This window comes from Vulpes vulpes, chromosome 2 (genome assembly GCF_048418805.1).
Source record: "Vulpes vulpes isolate BD-2025 chromosome 2, VulVul3, whole genome shotgun sequence".
Taxonomy (NCBI): domain Eukaryota; kingdom Metazoa; phylum Chordata; class Mammalia; order Carnivora; family Canidae; genus Vulpes; species Vulpes vulpes.
In genome coordinates, this window is record NC_132781.1 from 18,017,416 (window position 1) to 18,032,103 (window position 14,688).

Genomic DNA, 14,688 nt, shown 5'->3' on the forward strand with positions numbered 1-14,688 from the left:
CCAGGGCTGGACAGAAATCACTTTCCCATTGGGTTTGGGAAATGACCACATACTTGGAGAGTGGCTTTTACCTGCTCATGTATTCATTCATTCATTCATTCATTCATTCATTCGACAGATATTTACTGAGAACATTCGAAGTTACCAGACTTGTGGGCTCAACGCTGAGCAAGGCAGACCCAGGATCTACTCTCTAGAGGGGAAGGCAGATGAATAAGCCAATGGCTACAACAGGGAGGGAGCTGGGAGGGAGGCAGGATGCTTAGAAGTACCACTGTGAGCACTTTAAGAGGATTGGAGGAGGGCAGAGCAGGGAAGCCTTCCAGGAGGAACTTACAAATAAGGTGAGACCTGAAGAATTAGTAGAAATTTAGAAAGGGGAAGAGACTCAAGAGTGAGTGATCCAGATAGAAAAAAGAGTGTGTGCAGGCCATGAACAAAGGCCGCATACATGGAAAGAACAGAGAGAACTTGGATGGAGAGAGGGTGCAAGGAGGAAAGTGAGTGTGGTTGGGAGGCTGGGAGGCAAGGGCGGTGTAGCCTGGCCCTTTCCTACCCAGTCCTCCCTCCAGGGCTGCTTTGTTGCCATCCAGCACAGCATCCCTCCCCAAATCCTCAGAAGGGGGCAAGACTGGGGCAGGACCCTCAGGATGTCCTTTGAGAAGCTTCTCAGCCCCCAGAGCCTAGGGAACTACTCAGGGTCCGGAAGTGATGCTGTGCTGCAGCATGAACTTAGGATCTTTCTGGGCCCTTTGTAAACCTCCTCACCCATAGGGCCCTCAGAAGGGCAGACCCCAGGTGGAGGAGCTGGTGTCTCCTGTTCACTTGGGTTTTGTTGCTGGGTGTCTGGGCACTTGGAGCAGCTCACAAGCCCCTCACATTCCCCCTGTGCCCCCAGCCACTCCTCCACACAGGCATGGCACAGAGACCACCACTCTGATGAGCTGTAGCTCTAGAGTCCTGGCTACTGTCCTCCCAGGGCCATTCCTGCATGGTTGCTTGAGGCCCCAAGTGGTGCCCAGTATAGGCCCCACAGGACTCTCAACAAGGGGGCTGCTTCAGGGAGCTCTCTCTTAGGCATGAGGGAGAGGCTGGTTCCTCTTAGGCTCCCAGAGCAGCCAGCTGAGCCCTGGTCTCCACGGGACCTGAAAGGACAGAAAGCCCCTCGGGCGGCCACCATGAGGGACCCTAGCAGTCTGCTTCCCGGGGAGGCCTTGCCTGTCTTGATCATTAGCTGGATGCCTGGGTCTTCACTCACCGCCCTCCTTTCTGATATCCTGGGACCCAGAAGTCTGCCCTCACTGACCCGGGTGGTGAAATCTCCCTGTCATCACCCTCCAGTCAAGGGGATCTTCTGCAGACCTCAGCAGACCAGGTACCTGCAGGGTGGGTCCTGGGTGCTGGCCCCACTTTCCTGTCCCCACCCTGCTCAGATTGTTTGGTCGTCACCCTTACTGACCTGTGTGGGCTGACCTGCTAGGCAGCCATGCCTTTCTCCCTGCCTCTGCTATTCCCATCCTTGGGTAGTAGCACTGCATACCTACTGTGCAGCCTACCAGCCTTCGAGAGAGCAAGGTTCAGCCAGTGGAAGTCCCATTTTAGAAGCAACGTGGGGGCAAGTGAAAGAGCTCAGGAGCAGCCTCTGCCTGGCCTCAGACTTGCTGTGTGACTGAGAAGTTGGTTTACTTTTCTGAGCCTAAGCTTTCTTGTCTACAAAACGGGCCAATAATCCCTGTGCCCATGGGGCCTTCCAGAGTTGTGGTGAGGGCCGGTGAGGGGCTCAGAGTCTGGGCAAGGACGCACACAGGCAGACAGATGGCTCTGGGTCAGCATGGTTCATGCCATGAGGGAAAGCAACAGACCCAGCCTCGTCAGGGCCAGAGGGCCAAGGAAACTCCCAGAGGAGATGGCATCGGAGCTGAGGGTTTGCAGGATTTTCTTTTCTTCTTTTCTTTCCTTAAAAAAAAAAAAAAAAAAAAAAAAAAAGTGTTTCTTCTTTGCAAAGGCAGTCAATATTCAGCATAAAAGAATCCAGCAGGCAGTTCCAATCACCCTTCCTCCAGTCCCACCACCATCAGTCCTATTAGGGCATGCTTCCAGAACTCTGTCCTCACACAGGCATGTAGTGAACTGGGATTTTGCAAAAGAATTAGGAGAAGAAAGGGGAAGGGAGGGCCCAGCCTTCCTAGTTCAAAGGGGACCTGTGATATGGAAAGGGACGGGACTGTGGCTCATCGGGACCCTTGAAGGGGTTCACTACAGCTCGACTGTGGGTGCAGGAGCCAGACCTCAAAGGTCTCAGGTGCCACACTAAAGGTGTTTGGATTTATCCTGCCAGCGGTAGGGAGCCCTTTGAAGGGATGCTCTCAACAGGGTCTACAAAAGGCCACTTTAGGGGGTGCCCTGCTGCCTAGTCAGTAGAGCATTCAACTCTTGATCTCGGGGTTGTGAGTCCAAACCCTACATGGGGTGTAGAGATTACCTAAACACAAAATATGTGTTTGTGTTTGGCAGTAGTGGGGGCACAGAGGCCGATGTAGTAATTAGCCCTGGGAAGTGAGGAGGCCTGGCCTGAGTTGGCCAGAGTGGAGGCTGAGGACTGGAATGGTTGAGAAGGAAGGGCAGGCCTTGAGTATGAGTGGTGAAGTCAGGGAGGATTTCCCCTTTGCTAGTGGCAGCCCTCTGCTGGGCTCTCTGAGAGAAAGGGGATCCTCAGACAGGCCTGGACACATCTCCAGGGGCCAGAGGAGCCTCAGAGCTCCCTCTCTGCCCTTGGGAAGGAGCCATTAGAAACGCCCTGGAGGAGTGGGCAGAGAAGGCACCTAAGTTCAAAGGAGTCAGAGCCTCGGCCTGGAACCCAGCCCTGCCCACCCTGCCAGCCCTGCCAGCGCCCTTTCCCACCTCATCACTGGTTACAGGAGTGAAGGGGCAACCTCGCCTCTGTTTTCTCTCTTCCCGTGTTCCCTACAGATCTCTCGGGCCCCTTCCCGGCCTCACGCCAGGAGAGGACAGAAAGGACTTTCCGATTGTGGGGTGGAGAACAGAGGCCTGGAGAGGCCCTAGGGTGTAGACTTCTCTCCTGACAGGGTGAGCAGTGGCATCTCACCCCTGGGCCAGTGCTCTGTCCCCTGTGGCTTGGACTGAGTACTGTGGAGGAAGCAACTGTGAGGCCTCACTGAGAGTATGACAGGCCCAGGGTACAGTGGCTTGCAGGGAGGGTCTTGTGCCTGGCTGGTCCCCAGGGCTTCCATGACTGTGTACAGATGACAGAGATGACTCTCCATCCAGATCAGCCCCACCCTTCCTGCCAGTTCAGGGACGGCCTGTGTGCCCCCCCGCCCCCTGCGTTTTCCTGGTGATAAATGGCGGCTTCCTGTTCCCAGAAAGCTGGAAGTTTACTGGGGAAACCAGAGTGGTGAACCGAGCAGTAGTGTCCTCACCTCTCATGGCATAGCGTGGCCTGCCGGGCTATTTGGTGGGACTTGACACCCCTGCCCCAGGTTTCTCCAGATCACATGTGAGGCCATAGGGTGGAGCATGGCCAAGCCCCCATCCCAGATGCTCCTGGGGCAGGTTTGCAGCCACCTTAGGCTTGGAGCATTCTCCCCAACCCCAGCACCCACACAGGCACACATAGCAAGGCCAGGCAGGTGGTGTCCCAGGGGGATTTCTGCAGCCATTTACTCTCTGTCCCTGAGGATGGAACCCCTCAGATCTCTGCCACTGCTGAGGTGGAAAGTAGAGCTACCCTCGCCGTGTCTCCCTGATGCCCCACCCCACTGTGAAATGGGATCTGCCTTCCTTAGACCACATCGCCATGCCTCTTACATAGCACTGAAACTGGATGCTTGACTGTGTCCCTCCGCTAGCCCAGGGGCTATAGGGGGGCAGAGGCTGCCTCCTATGCATTTCTGTCCCGCTGTCCCTAGTATGGAATGGTGGCAGTAAGCACAACAGCTAACACCTTCAGGCATTCACTGGGATGGGTAAGGGTGCAGGCTCCAGAGGCCGACTTCTGCATTCAGGTCTCCTGCTGTCTTGTCGAGGTGGGGATTATAAGAGTACCAACCTCACAGGACACTGCAATGAGTTAATGGATATAAACCTCTAAGCCCAGTTCCCAGTATAAATGTTGGCTCTGGTCATCCTCCTCCTCATTATTATTTTTTTTATAGACGTTCTATGTTTTATAACCTTTAAATTTTGTTGGAATTTTCTTCAGCCCTATTGAGGCATAACTGACAAAATTATAACATGTTTAAAGTGGATATCATGATAATTTGGTGTATGTATATACATTGTGAGACGGTTCCTCCCATCTGGTTTATTCACACATCCATCACCTCACTACTTAGGTGTCGGTTTTTGGTGAGAGCATTTAAGTTCTACTCTCTCAGCAAATTTGTTATACGATACAGTGTTATCAACTCTAGCTGATAATCATTCGTTGTTTACTGTGTGCTGGGCACTATGCCAAATGCCTTAAATAACTTATTTAATCCTCAAAGAGCTCCATTTCTCAGGTGAGGAAGCTTGAGTCGTAGAGAGGTTGAGTAATTTGCCCTGGGTCACCTGGAAGACCAGATCCCCAACCCGGGCACCCGACCGCACTCTTAGGCACCACCCTGGCCAGGCGTTCATACCCAGTGAGCAGCTGAAGGAATGAAAACAAACACAGGTTGGCCCGGATCGGGAAACCCTTATAAGGGGCCTCTTCTGTTTTGTTTGAAGGCTCAACCACAGGAATTACCTCTTGGAGTCTCCCCACAAGTACAGTGTTGCCGACCTCCAGCAGGTGAGAATGCCTTTCTCTACCCCCAGACCTCCCAGAGGGGCCTCAGTCCTGGAGACATCAGACGGGAGGGGTGGCTGCAGCTTTTCAGCACCTCAGACTATGTGTCTGGCTGTCCCAGGATTCCTGGGCGGTGACTGAGCGCCAGCCCCCTGCAGTAAGCAGGCAGTCCAGCAAAGCCTGGGGAACAGGAGCCCCTTAGCCCCTTCCCTGCCTCTGGCCTCGTCCCCAGATAGAGGGCAGCAGGAGGAGAGGCCCCAGGCGTGAAAGTTGAGGACATTCCTTTCCTTCAGGGAGGGCTCTGTGGATTTGGGTCTCATCCTTAAGCCGGTTACCCCCAGTGACCTCCGTGTGCGGGATCTGTACACCTGCATTGTTCAGCCTGGTCCAGGGGGCGGGGGGGTGGTTCTTGCCCAAGTGGGAAGATACTTCTTTGGGAATAGGAGTTCTTGAGGCAAGGTGGAGCCACATTTTATAGATGGCCTCAGCCTCAGCACAGCTACCCAAAAGGCCTGTCGGCCTGCACTTGCCCTCCACAGATCGCAGATGGAGTGTATGAAGGGTTCCTCAACACCCTGATTGGACTTGCCTCCCAGCATGTCTACCACTGTGACCTGTGCACCCAGCGTGGCTTCATCTGCCAGATCTGCCATCACCACGACATCATCTTCCCCTTCGAGTTTGACACCACAGTCAGGTATGCGGGACACCCAGCCTGCCACCCCACCCTTATCCACAGCTGGCGCCAGCTATCCAGGGAGGCAGGCCCAGTGCCATTGTGCAGAAATACAGGGACCCCCTGTCTGTGCCGGTACCGATGCCCTGGGCAGTCATGGCAGCTCCGGTCCAGCTCAGAGAGCCCTCCAAAGGCCCCTGCCTAGATCAAGGAAGCTGTCTGTCTCCCTAGAGAAGAGGTGGCTTGCTGCCTCTTTGAGCAGGGGCCTCAGTTTTGTCATCTACAAACAGGTTGAGGAGGGACTGAATGAGTTACTGCCCTGGAGCATTAGAACAGGCCAGGCACCCTGTGGGTGGTACCTGCCTGCCTCTCTCCTGCAGTAATGATGGTTCTTACCCGATTATCACTCATTATCAGAAGCCTCTAAATGGAAAAAGTCATCCACCGACCCTCCATTCCAGCCCGTGTGGGAGTGGAAAACTGAGCAGGTGGGAGCATTCATTCATGTTCAGTAGGTGTCTCATGGCCTAGATTCAGCCCCTAGCAGGAGTTTTTTAAACGGCAGAGGGTTTTCAACATAGGCAAGAAGTCATTTCATGAGTCTCAAGCAGCATCTTAAAAAGTGAATTCGAACAGAGAGTGTCAGCAGTGCCTGTGGCGTGAAGGAGGGTAAGCATTGTCGCGAGGTTTTATTTGGCCATGCAGAGGCAGCGCACACGTGCCTTGGGTGGCGGGTGCCGCTCAGCCTCCCCGCGGGTTCTGGTCAGGAACGCTGGCCAGCCCCCCGGCCCATGGCACAGGCGGTGCTTGCTGCTATCCCCCAGGTGTGGCGAGTGCAAGACCGTCTTCCACCAGAGCTGCCAGGCCGTGGTGAAGAAGGGCTGCCCCCGCTGTGCCCGCCGGCGCAAGTACCAAGAACAGAGCACTTTCACCTAAGTCGCGTGCTGTCCCCACCAAGGCTGCTGGGTGGGGGCTCGGCTCACCCATCTCAGCTGGGTTTGGCGTCAGTCCGGATCCTCTCAAGGTGTCACAGCTGTCTCCCCTGTCACGAAGACTCCGATGTGACCAGAGCACGAGCCTACTAGAGGAAGCCCTCGATGATGTCACCCAGTCCCTCTACCACCTGTCTGCTCCTGGACATGGGGACATCATCAGATGCCCCCATTCCAGGGGATGGAGGGAGGGGGAACTTTGCACTAATCAGGCCCCAGCTCACCTCACAGACATGGCACATCCATCAGGGCTGTTCAAACACTGTGGAAACAAGACTTGGGCGCATTCTCAATTCCACATTCCTGATTAAAAGGTCTAGTTTTTTAAGGCAGGTTTTTTTTTTCCCCTTCATATTTCAACGGAAAATATTTTTTTATTCTTGACCCTACACAAGTCACCCAAGAAATCCAGGCCTTCTCATGCTGAGCAAATGTGTGGGAACACTTGGCCCGCAGGCAGGCGCGCGGCTGGGCAGGCAGGCCACTGCTGGGCCAGAGCCTGCCAGCTGGACTGGGTGCCTTTCCTTCTCCTACACCGGGCGCTCACTGCCCACAGCTCAAGTACGACGTGCCAAACTGCCCGGGGGCTGGTGGGATGGGTCTCGATGACCGCCCTCTCCCTCTCCCTCTGTTTGCCCTGCCCTGTCCACCTCACCTGGAAGCCCCATCACCTTTCTCCATGTCAGAGCCCCCCAGCTCTCGTGTAGTCGGGGATCTTGGTCCCTGAGGGAGAAGGGAGGGACTTGGAACCAGCACTGTCAGCACTTTGAGCCTTTCTTGGCTCAGGGCAGGGTGGTCATCTTGCCTATCCCTCAGCCCCTCGCCATCCCATCCTACTACAGACCCCGCAGCCAGATGGGCTGGGGGCGGCTGCAGACACACTCTCGCCCTGTTCCCCCACTGCATGACTGAGCCCTGTGGGAACAGAGGCAGGCTGGGCCCACAGAGAGCCCAACGAGCCCAGGCCAGCGGCCAGCCTCGGGCATCGGGACTGCCAGGCCCCGCACTGTGGAGTGGTGACCCCCGTCCTTCCACAAACAGTGCCAGCCCTGCTGCAGAGACGCACAGGGACACGTGGGAGCAGCCACCTGTTGGAAGGACGCTGAGCCTCAGTTTACAAAGCCATGAATTCACAAAGCTTTGCTGGACTGGCCCAGGAGGGGCCCTACCAGAGACTGGAAAACGTTATTGGAGCATGATTGCTCCCTTTTCAAGGGGGTCTTGGGGTAGAGCAGGAGCCTGCCATTGTTTTCAAAGTGACCTTTAGACCCTGGGGTTTGGGGGTTGATTTCTCTGCTGCCTTCTCCCATCTTTCCTGCACCCACAGCCCCCACCCCCACCCCCACCCCCCGGCCCTGGGTCCTCTGGCCATCCTCTCTACTCTCAGCTTGAATTGGGGGCCTCAGGTGGAGATTGCCTGTCACTGTCAAGAGCTGAATCTACTCCCACCTCTCCCTGGGGGTGATTCGGGTGCTGAGTCACCTGCCCAGCCCTGAGAAGCTGGATAAATTGTGCAATAGAACAGAGGAGGTGGGGGGGGGGGCTGTCCCAGGGGGCTGCCCCACAACTTCTCTGTCCCCGGCACGGAAGATGGTGCACACCTAGGCCCAGCATGCCAAAGCCTCCTAAATGGGAAAGTGGGTCCTTATCCCCATCCTGCACCCCCATAACCAGCATTAATGCTCCCCCACAGACCCAGCCTGAGCAGAGCCACAGTTGCCCCAGGTCCCCAAGAGGACAGGGGCTGGCCTGGGGTGGGCAGTGCTGCCCAGGCCCAGCCCTGGCTCCTCAGGCCCGTGAGTATGTTATGTGCACCAGAAGGTGCCCTAGGATGCAGCAGGAGTGAGGCCCTAGGGAGCTTGCTTAGGTTGGGTATCCACCCCCCGCCGCCCTCCCAGGAGTATCCTCCTAATAGCATTAGAACTGACCCTCTCCCCAGCACCAGAAAGCTGCTAATCAAATGAGTTGACTTCTACCCTCTCACCTCCAACGGAAAGCTGATGTGAACCTCAGTGGTGCCCACACTATTTTTAAAATGCCATTTTATGCAATAAACTGTTTCTAGCGGGGGGCGCTGGCCCTGAGCAGCGCTTTGCAATGTATGGAAGGAACTGCTACAGTGTGCATTTTGGATGATTTTGCAGTAAAGACCTGATCTTTTTCTCTTTCTCACCTATGATCTTTCTTCTGAATCCTGATGCTGCCACTGGCTGGGGGAGGCCACCAGCAATCCTGTGGTTGGATTGCCCCCCCCCCCCCCCCCCCCCCCCGCTCTCATTAGCTGGGGAGGTCTGGAGAGGGAGGGTTGGTAGTAAACATTTGCAAGCAGGCGTCTTGGGCACGCAGGGGAGAAGAGGTGCCACTAGGAGTCCTGGCCAGGGAGCCAGGGGGGATTTCGGGACCTTGCTGGAGGTCTCCTCACATATACTCATGCATAACAGCGGAAGCTGCTGCCTGAAATCCCACCACAGTGGCACCTTTGCTGTGCCTGTCAAAGCACAGAGCCCTGACACTGGAACATGAAGAATGTTGGGACCATTTCCCACTGGGTTTTCCAAAGCAAGAGGGGGGGCTTAGAAAAGGCTGAGCATCGCCGGAATCAGGGATCCCAGTGGCCTAGACTTGGCCACTACCTTCCTCTAAGTGCCAGGAGAAGCCCACCACTGGCCGTGATGAGGCCAGAAGAAGGAAACAGACTAGTTCCAGGGAAGGCAGATTGTGGAAAAATGTGATTGAGACAGTCTGCTCTGTTGCAGTTCCTTGTCCTTGAAGATGCCTTTCGGCCCCTGGGGGAGCACCTTCTGCACATCTCCTGAGCCCCAGCTTCCCTCAGGGGCCTCAAGTCTCTCCAGGTCAGTAGGAAGTGGGCTCTGAGAAGACAAAAGGAACTGGGTTTGAGGCCTAGGGACAGGGAGGCCAGGGCCAGGCGACCTGGGTGCCTCATCCTCAGCAAGATGCCTCTGAGGACATTCCTTTCTCCCTTCCCCCTCCTGCCTGAAGGAGAATGGGGGGTTGGAGACGTCAACCCAACACCAGAGAGGACAGCTCATCTAATAAAAATAATGTTCATAATAACAAATGTGTGCTCCTACAATAATGTGATACTATACTGTGCTTAGTGCATCTCATTCAATCTCGCCAACTATCCTGGGAAGTAGCTGTCACTGTCCCCAGTTTACAGGAGAGAAAATTGCAAGTGCTTGGAGTCCAGCTCCAGCAGGCTGCTCTGGGTGGCACCCACTACAGACTGGAGGGTGGCCCTCTTCCAGAGGAGGATCCAGGCAGCAGGGGGACGGAATCAAACAGTGGGAGGGAAATCTGGCCAGAAGTAGTCCAGGAGGCTGCACCCCCACGCCCCCCCCCCACGCCCCACCTCACACCACCATCCTCACCCTCCTGCTCACACCTCCAGGAGACAGCCAGGTGTGGCCCAGGGCGGGGGGCGGGGGTGGCGTCTGCGCTCCCTGGGCGCTGGCCCGGCCCAGAGGGGACAGGAAGCGGGACACCGGGGATTGTCTCTAGCAGCCACAGCCCAGCCTCGGCCCGGGAGGAAGTTCTGCCCGGCGCTCTCTGCTGGTGCCTCCCTCGCTGTATTGTTGAGCAGGAAACCGGGTGCGCGGGAGCTGGGCGGTGGAGGAGGGAGCGCGGACGCCGAAACCACGCGTGCCTGCTGGGGATGAGTGGAGGCGAAGCCAGTGAGCGGACACCCCGAGGGGCCGGGGCCGGGGCCGGGCGGGGGGGGGGGGGGCGCTGAGCCGGGGGCGAGGGGCGGGGGTGCGGTGCTGCAGGTGGCGGGTTCTCTCTCGCCGGCTCCCCTTCCCCGGGCGCTGGGGCGGGAGCTGGGGGACCCGCGAGCAGGGCCGCGCGGCTCGGATCCCCCCGCGAAGAGCGGAGATGAAAAGGGCTGCCCTCCGTCCGGGGACAGGACGGGCCCAGGTGCAGGCCCCCCGCGCCGACCCAGGCTTGTCGCCGCTGTGGCTCTCGTCCCCAGGCCAGTGGACCCAAAGCACCTCCTGGGGACGGGTCAGTCCTGGAGTTTCAGGGAACCTCCCCGCTCCCCCGAGTTGGGGAAGGAGCCAAGTCCCGGGTCCCCTCCCCACCCAGCCGGAACCCGTCCCCCCTCTGGTGGGCATCCCTGCCTTGGGAACTCTGCCCTGGGTCTTTCCAGGCCCGGCCAAGCTGTGCCAGGAAAGGGCCTGGGGAGGGCTGAGGTGGGCCCGAAGCGAGTAGTGCCAGCAATCGGGCTGGAGAGGGCTGGCGGTTGGTAGTTGGTGATTCGGGGTGCAAATGGCCTCGCCCCTAAGGGGACGCCTGGAGACAACCATCCGGGGTGGAGCAGCCCCAGAGCAGCGCACCCAGGGGACACAGAGGCTGGAGGCCAACAAATCCCGCGGCGGGGGCGTTGGTGGAGGGCGCAGGGTGGGAGTCTACCCACCTTGGGCTCTGCTTGCCAGCCGGCAGCACATCTTCAGTCGCAGCCCTGCCAGCTGCCGCCCCTCCCTCCTGCCTTCTCTTGCCCTGGGCCCCTCCCAATGTCTCCACTGGCCCTGACACTCCTTCAGGCTCCTCCTCGCCCCTCCCAGATACACCTGCCTCGGGAATTGGGGGCAGCCCTCCTGAGCCTCCCTCTCCCTCTTTGCTCCCCTTGGCAGCTCCTGCTCCCCGAGGTTTCCCCACCCAGCCCTCAGAAGCCCCGCCCAAGGAGATGGGGGCCTAACCTGCACCCCTTGCTGGCTGCGAAGGTCTGTCTAGCCCATGGGCCTGCAGAGACCTGCCCTGCCAAGGTGAGCGTGTGCCAGGGGTCCCGGAGAAGGCGACGAGAAGGGGTATCCTCCCAGGGTTTCTTGGCTTTGCTCCAGGCAGCTTACTGACTGCGCCTCCAGGGCCCACTGTGCACCCCTTTCCCCATGGAGGAGAGCTTGAGAAAGTAGGGAAGGGGCACTAGGAGCCTCTGCCCCGACCCCTGCGGGCCAGACCCTGTTCCTTGGGTTCCTCAGCCTCAGCAAGCCACAGGGGCTCCTACCTGCTGCCCCCGGGAGACCTTTATTGGGCAGGAGATGTGGTCAGTGTAAAGATCTGGAGGGAGCAGCCACGGAAGAAGTCACTCATTCATCTTGTTGATGGTGAGACCTGGGCAGCTTTACAGTTAGGCTCTGACCAAGGCTGCCCCACCCAGAGCCAAGCTAAGCTGGCATGCAGAGGGGTGGGTTGGGGCCATCATCCAGGACAGCTTTGGGGAGGACACCGCCTGGGTAGTGCATTGTCTAGGGGCCGCTCTCGTGGGGCAACGTGGGGCAACGTGGAGATCACAGGGCAGGTGGGCAGGCCCTCCAGCCTCCCTCGGGAGGTTGGAGGTGGGATCTGGAGTCGGGGGCGGTGCGGGCCGCTCTGGGCGGGCCAGGCTCCGGGTTCACGTTCGCCGCAGAGCCACTGGGGAAGAAAAGAGAAACCAAGAGAACCGGTTCCCCGGCCTTGGCAGTCCTGGTCCCTCATGCCAAGGCCCTTGGTCTAGGAGAAGCAGGGACACTCCCGGGGTAGAGCAGCGCCGGGGCAGCTCCTATAGCCCCGCGCCTCAACTCTGACCCCGAGGGCCCGGGCCGGGGGCGCAGGATCCTGGAGGGAAGAGGCTCTGTGGACCCGGATTTCCTGAGCGCTGGTGGCGTCGGGGCGGGGCGGGAGCGGGGCGGGCGGGGCGGGGCGGGGGCGGGCGCGGAAGGAATGAGCTCTTTTTCCCACTTCACAGACAGGGAAACTGAGGTTCAGGCAACTTTTTGGCAAGCGTGGTGTCGACTTATCGCCGCCAGTCAACCCCATCTCTTTGAGTCAAGGCTTCCTTGGCTGCAAAGTTGGACCAGTATTACCCACAAGCTCCCCACCGGGGGATTGAATGGAGGCTCAAATCTTATCAGCAATGCCGCAGAATCAGTGTTGTCATAATTACATCAGCGACTGTGGGCATGGGAACCTTCGAGATTATTTGATCCGAGTGCCCCGTTTTGGAGATACCAAGGCCCTAAGGCACAGGAGGAACGCAGCTTCGGGACCCAACCAGGTCTTTTGTCCCCCTAGCGCGGCGCGCCTCCCGGCTGGGTGGCCCTGACCTCCGCGCCCCTCCTCCTCGTGCCCACAGGGAGACACCGCGGCCGCGATGGCGGCGGACGTCGAGGGGGACGTGTACGTGCTGGTGGAGCATCCCTTCGAGTACACCGGCAAGGACGGGCGGCGCGTCGCCATCCAGCCCAACGAGCGCTACCGGCTGCTGCGCCGGAGCACGGAGCACTGGTGGCACGTCCGGCGCGAGCCCGGCGGCCGCCCCTTCTACCTGCCGGCGCAGTACGTGCGCGAGCTGCCCGCGCTCGGGGACCCCGCCGCCTCCTCGCCGCCGCCCGCGCTCCGCCCGGGCCCCGCAGCCCCCGAACCGCTCGCCTACGACTACCGCTTCCTGAGCGCGCCGGCGCCCGCGGGCCCCGACGGCACGCCCGCCAAGCCCCGGGGCCGCGTGAGCTCCCTGTGCGGCCCCGCGCGGCGCGGCGCCCCGACCCAGCACGGCAGCCCGGGGCCCGGCCTGCCCACCTGCCTGGACACGCGGCCCGCGGCGCCCGTGCGGCCCGCGCAGTCCCTGGACGACCTGGCGCGCGCCGCCGTCGCGCCCCCTGCCGGCCTCCTGGGAAGCGCGGGCAGCTTCAAGGCCTGCAGCGTGGCGGGCTCCTGGCTGTGCCCGCGCCCCCTGGCGCGCAGCGACTCGGAGAACGTCTACGAGGCCATCCTGGACGTGCGCGGCCCGGCGCGGGAGGAGCGCCCGCAGCAGGTACGGGGCGCCCGGGACCGAGGAGGCGGGCGGGGGGCTGCGCCCGGGCTCCAGGAGCCCCGCCCCGCTCCGCTGAGCGTCCGCCGGCTCTGGACGAGCTGCCTCACGCGGAGCCTCACGTTCCTCAACCACGAAACGAGAGGGTGCAGGCTCCCAATCACATGTGCAATTCCGAAATGCCGAAGCTCCCCGGAGCGCGAGTGTTTTCCGTAACTCAGTTGGCGGCAAAGTGGGACTTGAGCCCGGGTGAAGCCGTTGGTGGCTTTATTTATTTATTACACTTAGTTTCCCTGCAGAAATGCAGATGACCTGGAGTACGGTGTGCCGCCCACCCCGTGCTGGCAGGTGCGCGCCACCTCACCTGCCTAACAGCCGCACCATTCCCAGAGGCGTCGGGATCCTGGGCCTGCAGGATCCCTCCGCCTCACCTGTCTCATAGACGCTTGGGGATCAGATGAGATAATGGATGTGAAAGTCAGGGATCCGCTTCCCTTTCGGCTTCTTCCAACATTTCAGTTCCCCCTCTAGACACACGCACGCGCACGCACGCGCACGCACACCAATTTTTTGTTTCAGGGACAGGTCCAGTTACAGCGAGGGTTGGTATTTTTTGCTGTTTTTTGTTTTGTTTTCTTTTCTTTCGTTTCAGAATCCGGTTGTGTTGATTTGGGTAACCGAAAATAGAGCACGTTTTTAAAACGCTCTTACATCCTCAGAATCCTTTCCATGGCCCTGACATCTTGAGCTTTAGGCACTTGCGGCAGGGGAAGGGGGGAGGGGTGGAGACGTGGAGGGAGGATGCACAAACATCTTTTTGACATCTGCCACCAGCTGGGTAATTATGGGAGATTCACTTCCTCTCTCAGGGTCTCAGTTTGTCCCTTGGCCCAAAGACGGGTGGAAAGGGTGAATGGATGACCCCCAAACCTTGTGTCTCTGGTTTCTTTCTTTGTCCTTGATGTACTTGATGTCAGCGTGGTTGCCTGGCACATGCCAGGACTGAGTCTGGGATGCCCCGCGGAAGGAGGGACCGTCCCGGTCTGGGACTTCCTGGGTCTTCCCACCACCAGGTCTGGTTACAGTGCAAAGAGCTCAGGATTTGAAGCTAGAGAGACTCGAATTTGACCCCGCTGGGTGACCTGCCAGCTGCTGAGGAATCCCTTAATTGCCCCAGCCCGTGTCCTCCTGTGTAATGGGTTAGTGTTGTGAGCCTTCAAGAGGTGAGGCCTGGAAGCGCTTGGCACGTAGTAGGCCCTGCACGGAGGCTGACGCGGGTCGCATTTAGCATCCCCTTCTGTGCCGCCTTCGCTTTGATTTCTGCAGTGAGCAGCCCGCCCCCCTGTGGCCATGGCGGGGAACAGCATTCTGCGGGTGAGGACGCGGACCCAGATTCCGCCCGGAAGGAACGGGGGCGGGGACT

At 58.9% G+C, this 14,688-nt stretch overlaps 2 protein-coding genes across 10 annotated transcripts in view; both read left to right on the forward strand.

Annotated features, from left to right (window-relative positions):
* PLEKHM1 (pleckstrin homology and RUN domain containing M1) overlaps positions 1-8,632 on the forward strand; it is a 47,539-nt gene extending 38,907 nt beyond the window's left edge. For all 7 annotated transcript variants that reach the window (XM_072746954.1, XM_072746955.1, XM_072746958.1 and 4 more), the window contains 3 exons: positions 4,732-4,795; positions 5,332-5,489; positions 6,293-8,632. In XM_072746954.1, the coding sequence (XP_072603055.1) occupies positions 4,732-4,795; positions 5,332-5,489; positions 6,293-6,404 (334 nt within the window). In that variant the 3' untranslated portion in view covers positions 6,405-8,632. The remainder of the gene's footprint in view (positions 1-4,731; positions 4,796-5,331; positions 5,490-6,292) is intronic.
* A 2,486-nt stretch (positions 8,633-11,118) lies between these two features.
* Positions 11,119-14,688, forward strand: part of ARHGAP27 (Rho GTPase activating protein 27) — a 30,052-nt gene continuing 26,482 nt past the window's right edge. For all 3 annotated transcript variants that reach the window (XM_072746972.1, XM_072746974.1, XM_072746973.1), the window contains exons 1-2: positions 11,119-11,244; positions 12,591-13,268. In XM_072746972.1, the coding sequence (XP_072603073.1) occupies positions 12,609-13,268 (660 nt within the window). In that variant the 5' untranslated portion in view covers positions 11,119-11,244; positions 12,591-12,608. The remainder of the gene's footprint in view (positions 11,245-12,590; positions 13,269-14,688) is intronic.